The 18784-nt window shown below is 42.8% G+C and overlaps 1 protein-coding gene across 8 annotated transcripts in view; it reads right to left on the bottom strand.

Moving 5' to 3' along the window:
• RASGRP1 (RAS guanyl releasing protein 1) overlaps positions 1–18784 on the bottom strand; it is a 216770-nt gene that overhangs the window by 4461 nt on the left and 193525 nt on the right. For 6 of the 8 annotated variants that reach the window (XM_044925228.2, XM_044925231.2, XM_025295938.3 and 3 more), the window contains 9 exons: positions 17889–18005; positions 13420–13695; positions 11909–11989; positions 8747–8851; positions 7659–7768; positions 6726–6870; positions 6023–6059; positions 5167–5319; positions 4002–4387 (listed from right to left, as the gene is read on the bottom strand). In XM_044925228.2, coding sequence (XP_044781163.1) covers positions 4002–4387; positions 5167–5319; positions 6023–6059; positions 6726–6870; positions 7659–7768; positions 8747–8851; positions 11909–11989; positions 13420–13695; positions 17889–18005 — 1410 coding nt within the window. The remainder of the gene's footprint in view (positions 1–4001; positions 4388–5166; positions 5320–6022; positions 6060–6725; positions 6871–7658; positions 7769–8746; positions 8852–11908; positions 11990–13419; positions 13696–17888; positions 18006–18784) is intronic. The other 2 variants (XM_006073017.4, XM_044925230.2) reach the window with 2 other exon arrangements.

The following is an 18784-nucleotide window of genomic DNA, read 5'->3' as shown; positions in this document are numbered from 1 at the left end:
CCTTGTATAAATCTTTCATTTCCTTGGTTAAATTTATTACTAAATATTTTGTTTCTGATGCTATTGGGAACAGGGAAGTTTTCTTTTTCAGATGTTTCATCCTTAGTGTGTAGAAACACAACTGATTTCTGTAAGCTGGTTTTGTATCCTGCAGTTTAACTGAAAATGATAGCTGTGGCAGTTTTTTTTGTTTGTTGATGTTTGATCTTTGGGGTTTTTCTATATATGGACTCATCATCGGCAAGTAGTGACATTCTTGCTGTTACTTTTCTGATTTGGATGCTTTTTATTTTCTTGTCTAATCGCTTTAGCTAAGACTTTCAGTACTTGAATAAGTGGTCAGAGTAGGCATCTTCGTCTTGTTCTTAATCTTGGTGGAAAAGCTTTGGAATTTTCTCCACTGAGTATAATGTTAGCTGTCAGTTTGTTATATATGGCCCTTATTATGTTGAGGTATATTCCTTTTATCCAGTCTGAGCAGGGTTTTTATCATGAAAGAATGTTGTATTCTGTCAAAATTTTTTTGCATCTGTTGAGATGACCACATGATTTTTCTTTCATTTTACTAATGTGATATAGTACCTTTATTGATTTGCATATGTTGAACTGTCTTTGCATCTTAAGAAATAAATCCCATTTTTCATAGTGTATAGTATCTTTTTGATGTGTTCTTAAAAAAATCAGGTTGCTAATAACTTGTTGAGAATTTTTGCATGTATACTTGCCCGTAACATAGGTCTATAGTTTGTGTTTCTTAGTGTCCTTATCTGACTTTGGTATTAGGGTAAAACTGCCCTGATGGTTTGAAAGTATTCTGCTTTTTAGAAAGCTTTTAAGAAGGACCAGTGTTAATTCTTTGAGTGTTGGGTAGAATTGGCCAGTGAAGCCGTCTGATCCTGGGTTTTCTGTTTTGGGAGGATTTTGACTCCTGAGTCAGTGCCTTTGCTTGTTATTGGTCTGTTCAGATTTCCTATTTTTTTCTGAATTCAGTCTTGGTCATTTCTGGAAATTTATACATTTGTTCTAGGTTATCTAATATGTTGGCATATTCATAAGTTTCTTATGGTTCTATGGATTTGTGTAGTAACAGCTGTAATGTTGCCTTTTGTTTTTTTAATTTTACATATTGAGGCTTCTCTCATTTTTTTCTTAGTGTGAATAAAGGTTTGGCAGTTTCACCTTTGGCTAGTGGGCCTGAAGTTTTGGTTCATGACGGTGCAACTTTTTTTTTTTTTTAAGGCAACAGTCTTGGTTAAATGATTATTCACAACTATCAATTTTGTTCACCTTTTTTTGTTTTTTCTGGTCTCTATTTTTCTTCCTGATAGCAGTGAATCAGCATGGAGTAGGCTAACCAACTCCCTTGGCTTCACAGCCCTCTCTGAGGTCCTGTGTAGTACTTTCTGAAGGACAGGTGGGTAGAAATCTACTGGGTGTTCTGGTATAAGATGCATAGTCACTTTTGTTTATGAATGACCAATATGGTTGTAAATAAAAGGGGAGATTTAAAAAGGAGTAACACACACTACCATGATGCCAGCGTCCCTGGGTTTTAAGTCTTTGAATCTCGCGTTCTTACCTTGCTTATACTGTACTGATTACCCCCCAAAATATGGGGGTGATTTGAGATACATGAGTTAACTTCTCAATGTAAATTACCTAGATAGCTGTCTATTAGCTACTATGTAGCACTGAGTACTTGCTCTGTGCCAGGTAACTGTGTTGTTTAGTCATGTCCGACTCTCTTGCAACCCCATGGGACTTCAGCATGCCAGATTCTTCTTCCCTCGGAAAGCCCACAGACAGAGGAGTGGAGTGGATTGCAATTTCCTTCTTGAAGGAATCTTTCTGACCCACACATCAAACCTGCATCTCCTGCATTGGCAGGCAGATTTTCACTGAGCCACCAGGGAAGCCCCAGGTACTGTGTTACATGATGATAGAGGTGGGAATAGTATCAGACTGGCAATTTGAATCTAAGAGGCATTGTATTTTCTGTTGTCCTATGCTGGTTTAGAGGTATAAACATACTTTTGGCAACCCACTCCAGTATTCTTGCCTAGAGAATCCTGTGGACAGAGGAGCCTGGTGGGCTGCTGTCCATAGGGTCACAGAGTCGGACACGACTGAAGCGACTTAGCAGCAGCAACAGCAGCATAGTTACACTATTAGTATGTGCTGTATATTATTTTAATATTACATATTATTTTAAATACTCTAAGACAAGGATAAAAATAGAGTTTACATGCTCTGGTATTACTGGGTGAGAATTAGTTCTGGACGGAACTCACTTGTCTGAAATCTTTCTACCACTCACTCTTTGCAGCAAGAAGTTGTTGCCAACTACAGTACTCCTTTTCATGGGCATGTAAAATGTCAGGATCTGAAGCAAGCTGTAGAGAGCATGGACAATGTCTGGCTTTATGTACTTTACAGAGGACCCAAGAGGTCACAGACTGTAGCAGCAGCAGTAAGAAATAGTTTGGATTAGGAACCCAGGTGTTTGTCATCAAGACTGAGATTCTTTCTACACTATCAAGTTCACTTTTCAGAGTTTCTTTCATTGTTCTTAAAGGTTGATTCTGGCCGTTTTTACCCCTAGGGAGAGCTCTGGGTAGCCCACATTGTGCTTCTGTTTCTTAAAGCATGTCCTAAGTATTCTGAGGGAGAGTACTTTTCCTCTGGAAAATCTGTTATTTTATCAGGTGTGTGCCTCCTAATATTATGTTCTTTGTTCTAGGCACCAAACCAAGAGTTTCACATGCATCATCTAACTTGTTCCTTTGATTCAGTTCCTGGGGGTCTAACAGGGAAGGTGCAACACTGAGGACCAGGTAGGAGTCCTGAAACCCTATTGGGCAGTTTTACTATGTAGTGTGTAGAATTATGTAAGGAATTCTAGCTAGTTGTATGTTGGTTTTGTGTTTCTACTGATAGGCCTCCAAAAACACATTGCTGACCTTGATGTTCTGGGGGTAAAAAGCAGACAGGCCTTCTTCCCCTTTAATAAGGTGAATGATAATGTTGAAGCTAATGTGTCTTTGCTATCTGTAAAATGACTAAGTTACCTATCTTTGATAAGAAACTCCCGTCCCATGACAAGAGGTCTGTGTAACCAGCTCTCACTCTGAGCTCTGTACTCGACACAAAAAGAAGCACATTAGTGATGACCCTACAGAATTCTCTGGACAATGACCTGCTGCCTCCAGCTGTCCTAGCTCCTGCTTGCCTTTCCTTCTCTTATAACCTGGTCTTTTCTCATGCCTCCATTACGTACAGTGTAATTAGGACATTATGAGCCTAATAGGAAAAACTCCTGGCACCACAGCTGTTACCAGTTAATGGATTCTATTGCTGTATGTAATAATCAACTGTGCACTCACCAGCTACTGCTGATTTAGCTATTCTAATGTATCAACATATAAATCAGTACATCTCCTCAAGTTTTAGAGGAAAGCGCCCTCATTTTACATTAAGGAGGAGGCTTTCTGTGCAGTGAGCTAAATAGTCTCTCTTGATAGCATGATGTTCATCTCCCTTGTTTTAAGAAGATGCCCAGGTAACCTTCATGAAGTACTCCCCCCAGTCCCCTCCCCAGACATAACTGAATAATGTAACAAAGACTTCTAGGGAGGGAAGATTGAGGCAACTTGCTTTTAAGTCTAGAAAAAGGGTGTGGTGTCACCACAGTAAAGCTGATCAGTAGAAACTGGTTTTTCTCAAGGAGCCTGCTGTGAAAAGAGCTTTGGACCTTGGTTCCAGCACTTTGAGATTGTACCTTTATGGCAGCAGGGAGCCCTGTCTCTCCTGTCCTAGATATGTAATGCGAACCAGGGCCCTCACTGGTTTCTTTGAGACGAAGCAGAATCCTTTTCTTACCTCTTTTCCTTTTCTTCCCCTTTATCTTTCTAATAATCAACCTGGTCGGAATCTTCAGTTTACATGTTCTTCCCTGGTTAGCCCCACTTTCTCAGAGTCTGAAAAAAAGAAAAAGGAGGTACCTGTTCCAGCTCTTGGTATGTTGGGAGCCTGAGGTGACGGAGCTCCTCCTTTGATTTTATGAAGGATTCTTTGTTCTCCCACTTGACGAAAGCCCGCTTCCTGACCAAGACTGGGCTGGGGCACGGAGACGTAGGGCTGGGCAGTACATACAGAGTGTCCTGGGCTGTCTTCCTTGGGGATGACAGCACAAAGTGACTGGAAGGGCCCTCGCTGCCAGGCCAAGACAGTGCTTCAGTCTGGGTGGCCATGTGGGCCACAGTCCTCTTCAGCCGAACAGAAATCTTCTGTGAGGATACCCCCATGAGCATGATGGTCCGATCCTTACTCTCTTCACTGTGTTCCACAGCCTCCCCGTTAGGGAATGTAAAAGGTCCTTCCTCAGGTGCTGTAGGAAGAAGACATGTTGGTACTTTAGCTTAGAAAAGCAGGCACTTGAAATTCACACATGATAATCAAATGAGGCTTTTCTTATTGCTAGGAGTCCACAGGCCCAAAGTAGACTTACTACTTTCAGGCAGCCAGGTTAGGGGGTGAGGCAGCTGAAATTCAGAGGCCTTGCTGGGCGAGCTATGGCTGTTGGTGTCAGGCTTCATCCACCATGAGAAAAGGCCATCCTTAAAGGCTCCTTTCCTGTTGGTTGCTTTCTTTTGCTCCCCAAAAGGCAGAGTGCCTAAGATTCTGTATGTCTAGGAATTTGATCTAAATCACAGAAGGGTTTACTGGGCATCACTGTTACCTACTAACTGGTGGTCAGTTTTTTCATTACAAGCAGACGTTGCCTTATAGCACTTCTACATCAGTGTTCATTTGTTGCCTATAGTACACCCATGTTTAACCTACCCATTCTTCTTCCCGGAAGTTCTAGGAAAGCCTCACTACTGGACAAAGCTTTGGGGACAGATGGTCTGCAGGTGCAGCCCCTTCCCAGGCTTCAGTCTGCGTCCCCAGACCTTCATGCTGTTCTCTGCCACCTTTCTCCTAAGAACATCTGCATTGTGTGTGACAGAACTGTGGTGCCCACAGATGACAAGGAACTCTTAATAACACAAGGTGCATAATATAGTTTCCAATATGAGTAGGAAGGATAGAGGTAATCTTTGCTTCCCAAAAACTATATTCTTCTGACTTCATTTTCCAGGATGAATGTTCCCAGTGCCTGCTTACCATGGAGCAGATCTTTGGCTCCCAAGGAGCAAAGGTTGGACGTTGGCCCCACCGAGGTGCTGATCTCTGTGGGAGCTGTTGAGTTCTTGGCTCGCTTCTTGCACTCGAACACAACCAGGTCTTTGCATTGTTTGTGGCAGTTCATCCCACAGTCTGTGGACAAGACACCCTGGTCAGGAAGTCCTCCACTTTCTCCTCCAGCGTCTCAAAGCCACACCCATGCACTGTTCTCGTCACATATGCCTTTCCTAAGTTCTGGAGCTAGGGCATCTAACATTTCTAATGAACTTAGCATTCTTCTTACTGGGTCAACCCTGGATCTCAGTCTTGTCACAGCCCTTATCATGAGTTTGAGAATCAGAAGTGGCATCCTGTTATCTTGGGCAGAAGAAGGGGTGTCTTTTTTGGTCATCCTGCACATACTGCCCACTCTAAGGAGACCTCTAGAGGCTCCCAGCTGTTGTTCTTAATCTTTCTTCCTTTCAGTTAAATGTCTTTGCTCCTGAACTTTTCTAGTCACAAGGACACCTATGGTAAAAGGAAGGCTGACAAGGGCCTTTGGTAATCACTTATCTTCTGTTTCAAAAGTGATTCTGTGCCTGTCGTTGGGGACCCATGACCACATGAGAACATAATCGAGCAGTCACCCCAATTTCCAGGGCAACCCAGGCAAAGAGAGGATCTTGTAACAGGCTGCATAACTGGTCACCTGGGGATTCCTCTCTCTGTGGTGGCAGTCACTCTCAGGGCTGCTCTAGGGAAGCCAGTTAGGGGATGAGGCTGTGAGTCAAACATGCCTTACAGGAGAGCCCCTAGGACCAGGGAAGACAACATGCTGGACAAAGCTGAGCCTTACCTTTACACCGATACCCTTGTTTGATCACTCCCCAGAGCTGTGAGACAAAGAGGAGATGGTTAGAATGTGCTGCATGTCCATCATCTTACCTGGTATGAACCTAGACACTGAGATCCATTCTTTTATTTTTCTGCATTCTTCTCTGCCTCAAGTGGGAGGGAAACCTCATTTATCTCTCATGTGTCTTTATCCCTCCTGGTCTTAAACTGAAAACAGGAAAAGTTTGTGCCAGAGTTAAGTGTTCAAAAAGCTTATTCTGCAGTGGATAGATCACAGGACAAATAGGATTCTTGAGACTCCAAACTAAAGGGCAAGAATATAGAATCCTGGGGTCAGGGAATAAGTTGGTCAGGGATGGGGCAGTTACCCAGGTGACTTCTTTTGAAGGGGGAAGGATGTCTCATATTTCTAACATCTAAAACAGCATATGGATATAATACTTAAAAAGGATAGCCTCAATTCAACATTTCCTCACCATTTTATTTGAGGCCGCACCTACCAGAGGGAAAAATAAGTCAGGAAGAAATGGGAAAAGATGAGTGAAAAGTAAAACCCACACATTTAAGGACAAGGTTACCAGAGGTGTTTCCTTAGACTCTAGGCTGGGACAAGTTGATAAAATGTATGTGAGGTCTGTGCCTGGTTAAACTACCTCGTACTCCTCCCCCAGTTCAACCCTGAAGCACTCTTAGGAACAACTCACAAATCCAGCACAGTTGTCACAGAAAGTGGGCTTCAGGTAGGTGGTCTCTTGGAAGTTGTGAGGAAAACCCAGGCCCAACTTGGAGTAGATGGAGCTGGCCCTCATGAAGTAGGCCGTGATCTCGTCTCTGCTGATGAGGCCTTCCCTGCCAGCAAATGAGAGATGAGGTGTGAGTGGAGTTGGGTCACAAGACCCCTTCTAGTCTTAGAAACTCACTCTGTTTGTATCCTTGAGGGGTAGAGGGGTAGTACAGTATGTATTACCTGACAGTTACTTCCAACAGCCCTCCTTAATAAGGATGCATAAGTTGCATGTAATAATTAGGTAAGATGACACTACCTATCTTTGCAGTTACTCTCTGGCTAAACCAGAGAGTAGGTTTGGTTCTCCTAACTACTTTAACCACTATCCATTAAGACTTCAAAAAGAAGTGATAGAAATGTGGGTAAAGGGAGACAAATACCTTATGCTGTAGTTTCTGGCTTTAGACAATACATCTACATAGCTGGAACCCACCAAACTTTTGGTTTCACACAGAGAACCACCAACATAGAACTTATGTAATCTTGAGAAAAGTAAATATGCAAAATATTAATAAATATTAGTTTCTCATGATTTGTAAGGAAAGCAAGAAGGGATTTAAACTTTTTCTTTTTTTTTTTTTTTTTGATTGGCTGTTCCTAAACTGGCAGTTACGGAATCCTCAACTCAGGCATTTTAAAAAAGCATGCATTTTCTCCTGGTCCATTGTGGTCCAAACTGAAGCCGGACAGGCATTTGCTTGATGATGGCTCTCTTAGTTCCAAAATTCATTCAGTGACCACAGTAGCATATGTAAACATATCTGAGTTTACAGATTCTTCCAGCAGAACCTCCATGAGGCATTCTCATCACCAGGCTCATAACCACATATTCCCATGCACAAACTCTCACCTGTCTTTGTCCATCACACAGAAGGAAAATGGAAAACTTGCAGCAATCTTTTCAAATTCTTCCTGGGAAATGTATCCATCCTGGTCATGATCATAGTTCTTGAAGACAGACTGTGAAAAAAGGTGTTTGGTGATTACCAAGAGAGAAATCAAGCATACCCAAATGACCAAGGGGCTGGAACACCTGAAAAAAGCCTCTCCTCAGTCCTAAGTGACAGGAACAAGGAAACCTGCTCCTTAAGATGCCGCAGAGACGCGGCAAGTCACATCCCAGGTCTCTGCAGGCACCAGCATCTGGAGGGTGGCTGCTGCTGCTGCTAAGTTGCTTCAGTCGTGTCCGACTCTGTGCGACCCCATAGACGGCAGCCCACCAGGCTCCCCCGTCCCTGGGATTCTCCAGGCAAGAACACTGGAGTGGGTTGCCATTTCCTTCTCCAATGCAGGAAAGTGAAAAGTGAAAGGGAAGTCGCTCAGTCGAGGGTAGCTAGGCGCTTTCAATTCCATTAGCATGTCAATAGGCCGCTCCCCGCCCCGCCCCCATGTGCCCCCTCACTAAGGGACGTCCCCTGCCTCCACTCTGCCCTTCCTCCACTCCACAGCTCAGGCTGCAGTGTAGCTTCTTCTAGCAGCCTAGTCCAAAGTGCTCCCATCATTTGCTGGCTTGTACTTTTGTTACACTGGAAATAGTCCACAGGATAAATACAGAAATATGAAGGCATGTAGCACAGTGAATTGAATCAAGTAGTGCCAAACTTTTTAGATTCTCCTTATCACCTTTAACTTAAAGCTTTTCTAACCCCTCTCTGCCTGCAAATCAATGCACAGCCTTTAAATGTATGCTGTCTTGCTAGGCTTTTAAGAGGTACACTTCCCTCCATGAGGCCCAAGTGTGTTGGCAAAATGTAACTTCTGAACTGTTCTGCAGCCACAATGTGAGAAGTGGTTCCCTGTGCTCAGGAAGGAAAGTTCCACACTTCTTACCCTTTCTGTTTCTACTGCGGTACTCCCCTAGCCAACCCCTCCTCCCCCCGCAAACTAAACCAGGCAGTACCTTGCTTTTTGCCTGCATGGAAACACAGCTGTACTTACATCCACCATCCTCTGGACGTGTTTGCTTATGGTCTTTGGATCAGGCTTGGGAGATACTCCAGAGGCCCAGTCCACTACTACTGGTGGCTTTGAAGGTGTTAGTGGCTAAAATGAAATTGAGAAATCCCAATAACTATAATGCAGTCTTACAACCTACAGCTCTTTCTTTTCCCATTACCTGGTAGTTGCATCTAGGGATAACCGTCAACTATGCAGTGGCAGGGAGCAGAGGGCCCACATGTAATCGTAATCTAGAACAGTTCTCTCTCCATTAAACTTTTTGTTGAAGCTACTGACAGAGTAAATCAACTAGAGAAAGAATAAAAAAATAAAATTGATAAACCTCTAACCTTTAGCCAGACTCATCAAGGAAAAAAGAAGAGAGGGCTCAAATCAATAAAGTTAGAAATGAAAAAGGAGAAGTTACAGCTAACACCATAGAAATACAAAGGATCATAAGAGACTGCTACTACAAACAACTATATGTCAGTTAAACTACCTAAAAGAAATAGACACATTCTTTGATACAGTCTTCCAAGACTGAACTAGGAAGAAATAGGAAATATGAGCAGACCAATCACAAGTAGTAAAATTGAAATGGTGATGTAAAAAACTTCCAACAGACAAAAGTCCAGGACCAGATGTCTTCACAGGTGATTTCTATCAAACATTTAGAAAAGAGGTAACACCTATCTTTCTGAGGCTCTTCCCAAAAAATTGTAGAGAAAGGAAGACTCAAGCTCAATCTATGAGGCCACCATCGCCCTGATACCAAAACCAACCACACACACACACACAAATATTATAGGTGCATATCGAATACAGAAGCAAAAATCCTAGATGAAATACTGAGTTGGCCAAAAAGTTCATTTCCATAACATTTTATGGAAAAATACAAACTTTTTGGCCAACCCAATACTAGCAAACCAAACCCAACAATGTATTAAAAGGATCATACAGCATGATCAAGTAGGATTTATAGCAGCAATACAAAGATTCTTAAGTATCCACAAATCACTCAATGTGATACATCACATTAACAAACTGAAGAATAAAAACCATATGATCATCTCAATAGATGCAGAAAAGGCTTTCAATAAAATTCAACACCCATTTCTCATAAACTCTCCAGAAAGTGGGCATAGGGACTTACCTCAACATAATAAAGGTTATATATGACAAATGCACAGCTAACATTTTCACTCATAGGTGAAAAGCTGAAAGCATTCCCTCTAAGATCAGGAACAAGACAAGGATGTTCACTGTCACCACATTCATTCAACACAGTTATGGAAGTCCTTGCCATGGCAATCAGAGAAGAAAAAGAGAAAAAATCCAAATTGGAAAATCAGTAAAACTATCACTGCAGAGGACATGATACTATACATAGAACATCCTAAAGATTCTACCAGAAAACTAGAGGTTGTCAATGAATTTGTTAAAGTTTCAGACTACAAAAATCTCTTGCATTCCTATACACTAATAATGAAAGATCAGAAAGAGAAATTAGGGAAACAATACCATTTACCATTGCATCAAAAAGAGTAAAAATAAAATACCTAAGCATAGACCTGCCTAAGGAGACAGAAACTGAAGATGACACAAACAGATGGGAAGATATGCCATATTCACTATTCTTCCAATGACTACCCAAGGCAACCTGCAGATTGAACACAATCCCTACCAAGCTACCCATGGCATTTTTCACAGAACTAGAACAGCTTTAAAATTTGTATGAAAATACAAAAGATCCCAAATAGCCAAAGCAATCCTGAGGAAGAAAACCAACTGCAGGAATTAGACTCCTTGACTTTAGGCTATACCACAAAGCAACAGTAATCAAAACAGTATGGTACTGGTGCACAAACAGAACTAGAGATCAGTGAAACAGAAAGCCCAGGAATAAACCCACACAAAGGAGGCAAGAATATACAATAGAGAAAAGTCTTTTCAGTAAGTAGTGCTGGGAAAACTGGATAGCTACATGTAAGAGAATGAAATTAGAACATTCTCTAACACCATACACAAAAATAAACTCAAAATGCATCAAAAACCTACATGTAAGTCCAGATTCTATAGAACTCCTAGAGGGAAACATAGGCAGAATATTAACATAAATCACAGCAATATCTTTTTTGATCCACCTCCAACAGTAATGAAAATAAAAACAAAGGAGACCTAATTAAACTTAAAAACTTCTTCACAGCAAGGAAACCACAAAACAACCAAAGACAACTGAGAAAATGGAGAAAATATTTGCAAAAAAAAGTGACAAGGGATTAATCTCCAACTATACAAACAACTCATGCAGCTCTCCTTAAAAACAAACCCTATATATATATTATAAAAAGGACAGAAGATCTAAATAGATAGTTCTCCAAAGAAGACACAGAGATAGCCAAAAAGCACATGAAAAGATTCAACATCACTTATCAGAGAAGTTCGAATCAAAAGGACTTTGAGGTATCACCTCACACTGATCAGAATGGCCATCTTCAAAAAGTCTACCAATGATAAATGCTGAAGAAGGTGGGGAGAAAAGGACGGCCTCCTACACTGCTGGTGGGAATGTAAATTGGTACAGACATTATAGACAATAGTACAGATGTTCCTTAAAAAACTATAAAGAGAACTACTATATGATCCAGCCATCCCACTCCTGGGCATATATCTGGAGAAAACCATACTCTGAAATGATATATGATATGCACCCCAGTGTGGATTGCAGCACTATTTACAATAGCCAAGACATGGAGGCAACCTAAATCTCCACGAACAGATGAATGGATACAGAGAAACAACTGATGTGAAGACGCTTTATAATCAACAGGAGGGCAAGGTCACTCCAGCCCACCATGCTATATCCCCTCTCTAACTAGTAAACCACTGACTGATTCTCCCACTTCTGACACTCATGGCACGTTGTTATTTACTGTTCACATAGGAGTCTTATCCCCTTGAGTACTGTGCAGGCTCTTTATGGTCAGGAACTATTCCTCATATGTACTCAGGTCTTCCTTATTCCTAGCACAATGTTAGGCACATAATGGAAACATAATATGCTGCTTAAACTGAACTAAAGTCTGTTACAAGATCAATGACCTTGATGAGCAACTTGTAAAGCACCTGTTACATATGGGAGGCTTAGTATGAAAAACTCACTGGGGCTTTGTGATTCCTGGGTTCCCGGGCATAGGAAAGTTCGTAGATTTCATCTTCAGTGTAGTAGAGATCTAGGGATAACTGCCAAGCAAAGCAGAACAGAGTTAATTGCTAGGATGCTGTTTGCCAGTGTTTCTTTCCTGGTGTTCCCTCTTCCAGGCTGTAAGTTACTTGTTAAAAATTCACGAAGTTTTGGGGATATAACATCTACTACTGGAGTAGGACAAGCATTAGTTCTTCAGAATGTTTCTAAATTTGGAGAAGATCCTTTTAAACTACAGTTAAATAGCTAAGCTTCTATGTAGAACCCAGACCAAAGGCCCTATCTGGTCAGACAGTCCACACCTCAGATGTTCTCTCCCAAAGCAGACTGAAAGGACAGTTTTCATGGCCAGATACTATTGAAATATGATTCCAGCAACAGAATTCCATTTAGGTGACAATTATCAAATGATATTAAGAGTTTTATGTATCTTAGAACTTTAAAATTTTAGAGGACAGCAGTCTTAGAAATAATCTTGTTCTTAACCTGATTCTATGGAAGGACTTCAGGGGGTTAAGAACTCAAAAACATGCATATTTTTTTGAGTGCAGTTTATGTATGTTTTGGGTAGAAGAATGTTCACTGCTTTCCTCACAAAATTTGTGATCCAAGAAAATTAAGTTTCAGTGCCTCTTTTCTCAGATGTTACTGTCTTAAGGATGAGACCAGCCACAGTCACCTGGCCAATTAGTAAAAAGGCTGGGATTAGATACCAGCTAAATGCAAAGCCTGAGGAACTATAGAATAGTCCCCTGAGGTAGGAAGAGGCTACAGTGATTATTCCATGCTGCAAAAAGAAAAATCGCAGATTAAAAGTTGTACAATTTTAGTACTGAAAGAGAAGTGAGAAGTCATCACAGAGATGAACCCCTCTGATTTTACAGAGAAGGAAACAGAGTTCTGTGTCCACAGTCACACAGCTGTTGAACTACAAAACCACAGTCTGGAAGCGAGTTCATTTGCTCTCATGCCACACCCAAAGGGTACATCCTGGTCTCCCGCATCACGACAAGTGCTCACCTGCCCTGGGCTTGAATGTCTCTGGAATCTAAGCCAGTGGTGGCAGGACCCAAATAATGAACCTGTTTTTTGTTTTTTTTTTTTAACTCACTGCCATGTCCCCCCCAACCCCCACTGTTGTTTTTTTGTTTTTTTAATGAAAACCCACTGTCTCCATCTCTTACCAAGTCTCGTATCATGATTTGCTATCAGCTCCTCCCAGACAGCTTAGGACTGGCTTTTCTAGAAGTTCAAGGTGCACAGCCCTGGAGTCCCACCACCCAGGTCTAAGACCAGGCTCTGCTACTTAATAACGTGCAGCCTCTGCCAAGTTACGTATTTTTGCCTCAGAATCCCCATCCGTAAAATGGACATAATGATAGTATCTACTTCACAGAGTTTTGTGAGTCTTCACTGAGCTGATATTTGATAAGGAAGTGCTAGTAATTAGTCTTCCACAGAGCCTCACCGTCAGCAGGTGCACCAGGTCCTTGTTGGCCTCCAGGGGCGGGGGCACCTCCTGCAGCTGGACTAACTCATGGATGTGGTTGTACAGGGCCAGCAGCTTATGGACGTTCACCTTCCCCTCCTCCAGGTAGTCAGGCATGGCTTCGTACAGGGAGATGAGGTCCTTGAGGTGCACCCCCAGGATGGGGATCTTGAAGTCGGTGCACTCCCCATAAGCACGCCGGTAGTTGTCGTAGTTTCTACAGGAGGACAGCAGCTCCGTCATCTCACCTAGAACCTACGGAACAGAAGAGGAGAGCCGGTCACAGGCACCCTCCAGGCGGGCTCTCCTGTCTGCAGCAGCCTCCTGTTTACTCTCAGCCCCTACCGTGATCACACCTGGTGCCTGACGAGTCAGGCATGGGGCGATCCATCTCAAGGTGCAGGTTCTGACTCTCCAGTGACAGCTCCAACTTAACGTCACATGTCACAGAGCAGACTTACCAAGCGCAAGGTGTACTCTACTTCACAGCTGGAAAATTCTAAGTAAGGTTTTAGTATTTTTATGTTAAAGTTGTTCTTTTAAAAAATAAGTGATACAAGCACATGATAATTTTTTTTTAAAGGTACACGATTATACAGCACATGGCAAGTGTGCCTCTGAACTGTGTCCTCAGTCCCCTTCCCTTGTGTCTTCCAGAGACAAAGTGAAGTGTGCTGCCCACAGCTGGTGCAGGGAAGGGTGTGTTTCCAGTGTGGCACTTCAGTCCTCTGTCGAGTGTTCATGTTTCTTATGCTGGGCTCTGTGGGCCTTCACTCAGCGAGTCTCAGGATGGGCCTATGTCTAGGAAGCAGGTGACAGTCCACTCACAGACTGAAACCCTGGACAGGGAGACTGAACAGGATAGACCGATTCCTGGCATAGGACCTGACAGGGATGAGGCGGAGGCCTGGGGACTCTGCATTAGAGGCTGTGCTCTGCTGTGGCCTAAGGGTGCTAGGCAAGGGAGCAGCCACATCTGCTGCTCCTTCCAGCACACCTGCTTCAAGTCAGCATGTGGTTCACAGAACCCCATCCCCATGTGTGGTGACCAGCTTTCTCAGAAGCAAAGACAGGAAGAAGAGACTCCCTGCCAATCATGTCACAACACAAAATAACATTTTAAACGCTGTGCCGGAAATTCGTGTCATAAAATTGTGGCCTGAGAAGCACCATTTCTCCCTGATGAAGTTACTTGAGGTCTGAGAGTCAGCCTCCCACAGTCACAAGGCTGCAAGAGAGCACAGTTCAGTTCAGTTCAGTCGCTCAGTCGTGTCCGACTCTTTGCGACCCCATGAATCGCAGCACTCCAGGCCTCCCTGTCCATCACCAACTCCTGGAGTTCACTCAAACTCATGTCCACCGAGTCAATGATGCCATCCAGCCATCTCATCCTCTGTTGTCCCCTTCTCCTCCTGCCCCCAATCCCTCCCAGCATCAGAGTCTTTTCCAGTGAGTCAACTCTTCACATGAGGTGGCCAAAGTACTGGAGTTTCAGCTTTAGCATCATTCCTTCCAAAGAAATCCCAGGGCTGATCTCCTTCAGAATGGACTGGTTGGATCTCCTTGCAGTCCAAGGGACTCTCAAGAGTCTTCTCCAACACCACAGTTCAAAAGCATCAATTCTTCGGCGCTCAGCCTTCTTCACAGTCCAACTCTCACATCCATACATGACCACAGGAAAACCCATAACCTTGACTAGACAGACCTTTGTTGGCAAAGTAGTATCTCTGCTTTTCAGTATGCTATCTAGGTTGGTCATAACTTTCTTTCTAAGGAGTAAGCATCTTTTAATTTCATGGCTGCAATCACCATCTGCAGTGATTTTGGAGCCCAAAAAAATAAAGTCTGACACTGTTTCCACTGTTGCCCCATCTATTTCCCATGAAGTGATGGGACCAGATGCCATGATCTTCGTTTTCTGAATGTTGAGCTTTAAGCCAACTTTTTCACTCTCCACTTTCACTTTCATCAAGAGGCTTTTGAGTTCCTCTTCACTTTCTGCCATAAGGGTGGTATCATCTGCGTATCTGAGGTTATTGATATTTCTCCCAGCAATTGATTCCAGCTTGTGCTTCTTCCAGCCCTGTGTTTCTCATGATGTACTCTGCATAGAAGTTAAATAAGCACAGTGACAATATACAGCCTTGACGTACTCCTTTTCCTATTTGGAACCAGTCTGTTATTCCATGTCCAGTTCTAACTGTTGCTTCCTGACCTGCATACAAATTTCTCAAGAGGCAGATCAGGTGGTCTGGGATTCCCATCACTTTCAGAATTTTCCACAGTTTATTGTGATCCACACAGTCAAAGGCTTTGGCATAGTCAATAAAGCAGAAATAGATGTTTTTCTGGAACTCTCTTGCTTTTTCCATGATCCAGCAGATGTTGGCAATTTGATCTCTGGTTCCTCTTCCTTTTCTAAAACCAGCTTGAACATCTAGAAGTTTACAGTTCATGTATTGCTGAAGCCTGGCTTGGAGAATTTTGAGCATTACTCTACTAGCATGTGAGATGAGTGCAATTGTGTGGTAGTTTGAGCATTCTTTGGCATTGCCTTTCTTTGGGATTGGGATGAAAACTGACCTTTTCCAGTCCTGTGGCCACTGCTGAGTTTTCCAAATTTCCTGGCATATTGAGTGCAGCATTTTCACAGCATCTTTCAGGATTTGAAATAGCTCAACTGGAATTCCATCACCTCCACTAGCTTTGTTCATAGTGATGCTTTCTAAGGCCCACTTGACTTCACATTCCAGGATGTCTGGCTCTAGGTGAGTCATCACACCATCATGATTATCTGGGTTGTGAAGATCTTTTTTGTACAGTTCTGTGTATTCCTGCCACCTCTTAATATCTTCTGCTTCTGTTAGGTCCATACCATTTCTGTCCTTTATCGAGCCCACCTTTGCATGAAATGTTCCCTTGGTATCTCTAATTTTCTTGAAGAGATCTCTAGTCTTTCCCATTCTGTTGTTTTCCTCTATTTCTTTGCATTGATTGCTGAGGAAGGCTTATCTCTTCTTGCTATTCTTTGAAACTCTGCATTCAGATGCTTATATCTTTCCTTTTCTCCTTTGCTTTTCGTTTCTCTTCTTTTCACAGCTATTTGTACGGCCTCCCCAGACAGCCATTTTGCTTTTTTGCATTTCTTTTCCATGGGGATGGTCTTGATCCCTGTCTCCTGTACAGTGTCACGAACCTCATTCCATAGTTCATCAGGCACTCAAGAGAGCACACACCTGAGCAAATAGGGCTGGGGAGTGTGGAGTCGGGGAAAGGCTTACAAGACTAGAGATGAGCAGCAAAGATGGTAGAGAACTTTCTGTTCCCCATAGAAAGTGAAATAAACTACTGGGGGACACTAGCTTTAACCCTGGCCTTAGGAATTCACTCTGCAGACCACCCCAAAGGTCCAGCAGCATTGCAGAGGAGCAAGCTTGTCAATATGACACGAAGGCACATTAGTGTCTGTGATTCTCTCCCTGCGTCACCTCTGATTTGGAACAATATGTGTCTCTTCAGTTGTTCTGCCTGGTCTCAGCCAGCATGATCCAAAAATTATAAGGTTATCAGACCACTGGAAGGTGTGGGTGGAGCAGCATCCTCCAGTCCCAGTGTTGTGAGAGCAGGGATGGTTAATAAGAGACTTCCTGAAAGGGTGAACATCTGGGAAAAGCAGATGAGACATTGAGGCTAAGATATCTCTTCCCTGAGAGTCTCCTTCTGTGTCAGCTTGGAGGTGGGGGCTGGGGTTTGAGTTCAGTAAGAAAGGCCAGATGAGATGAAATACTCAGAGCAGTCATCATCAAACCTATATTATATATAGCTGCATTTATATCTGCACTATATCATAATGGTTTATATGTATAATAATAGTCCTGTATCATAAAGGATTAAAGTCTCGATAAAATCTAATGTAGGAAAGTACATAGGACACTTAATAAATACCAATAAAATACCACCTATTACAAAATCGTACCTGAAAAGCTTATTTCCAACTATCTGGGAAAATTCAGCTTTCCAGAATGGCACTCTCCAAGGTTTGTGGCTAGTTAGATTTCTAACGTGTCACTATATAACCTCACTTGACCTGCAAACTGAGCTCCGGTCACTGAGCCACCACGGTTCCTTGCTCAAGCAAGGGAGTCAGGGCTAAAGACGGTGGCTCTGGACACTCAGTGGCCAAGGCGCATGGAAAAGAGGCACACGTTCCACATCACCAGCGGGAATGGGGGCAGTAACACTGTGGCTAGACTGACTCAGTCACCCGCAAATCTGTGACGTCCCCACCCTGTGGGTTTTCTTAAGGGGTTCTCTCCTGGGTATCTGCCTTGTTAAAAAAGGGATGGCGTGGCTTGGAAATGCTCTCTGGGTTGCCCCTCAAGGAGGACATGCTGACACTGGTCCTAGGAATGCTGCTGAAGGGCCCTAGAGGAGACAGGAGCACTGACCTTATTGATTTCATGCGGGACATGTGAACTTGTCTCCTTGAGCCTGGAAATAGAGCTGTGACATAATCCTCCGATCACGGCCATCAATGTATTGAAGTTCTGCAGCTGATGGAGCTTCTGTGACACAGAAAACAGATGCTAGCAGAGTCACTGCACATGTCAGTTATGTGGGAGCTTGAGGCTGTCTCTTGTCTCTGTGCTATGAGTATTCCTAATTCTGGCCAAAGGCTAGTGATCAGGTATCGCAGTTTTCCAAACATTTCTTTTCTCGGGCTTAGTTCTAGACCAGCAGATCCCAAATCTAGCAAAGCATCCCATCTTCTTCCTTTCATTTCAGCTGGTCTGCAGACAACTCTCTACATCAGTGGTTTCTAAGAAACATCCAAAGTACTTGTTTAACACAAAGATTCTGGACCCAAGTCCTGATGTTTAGATTCCCTGGATCTGGGGCTGAGCTTTAGGGATCTATGATTTTAACATACCTCTAGTTAATATCAGAGCAAGTGGTCCACGTACCACACTTTAAGAAACACTGGTTTAGAACATCTAAAGCTAGAAAAATATATTATTCAGTGTAATCTTTTATATCCTTTACCCCAAAGTAACCAGACTGTTTTATTTTTGAGGGCAACACCATGGCTTAAACAGGACTGTAACTAACTGGGATAGAGTGCTAGAATCTCTGTGAAGTTTCAGATATGTGTTCATAGTATCTGCTTTTCTCTTATCAAATGCTTAAAACATACTCCTCAAACACTAAACCCAGCCATTCAACATAACTTGGGCTCACAGACCTAAATCAAGCTGGCCCAGCTATACTGAAATCTGAATTACCCTTTCCTTTGCTAAGTGGACCACATTAGGTAAAACAAAGTTGGCTGGTAAGCATCTTCAGA

This window comes from Bubalus bubalis, chromosome 11 (assembly GCF_019923935.1).
Source record: "Bubalus bubalis isolate 160015118507 breed Murrah chromosome 11, NDDB_SH_1, whole genome shotgun sequence".
NCBI lineage: Eukaryota > Metazoa > Chordata > Mammalia > Artiodactyla > Bovidae > Bubalus > Bubalus bubalis.
Note: the sequence above shows the minus strand (reverse complement) of the source record. Positions and strands in the feature narration are given on the sequence as shown.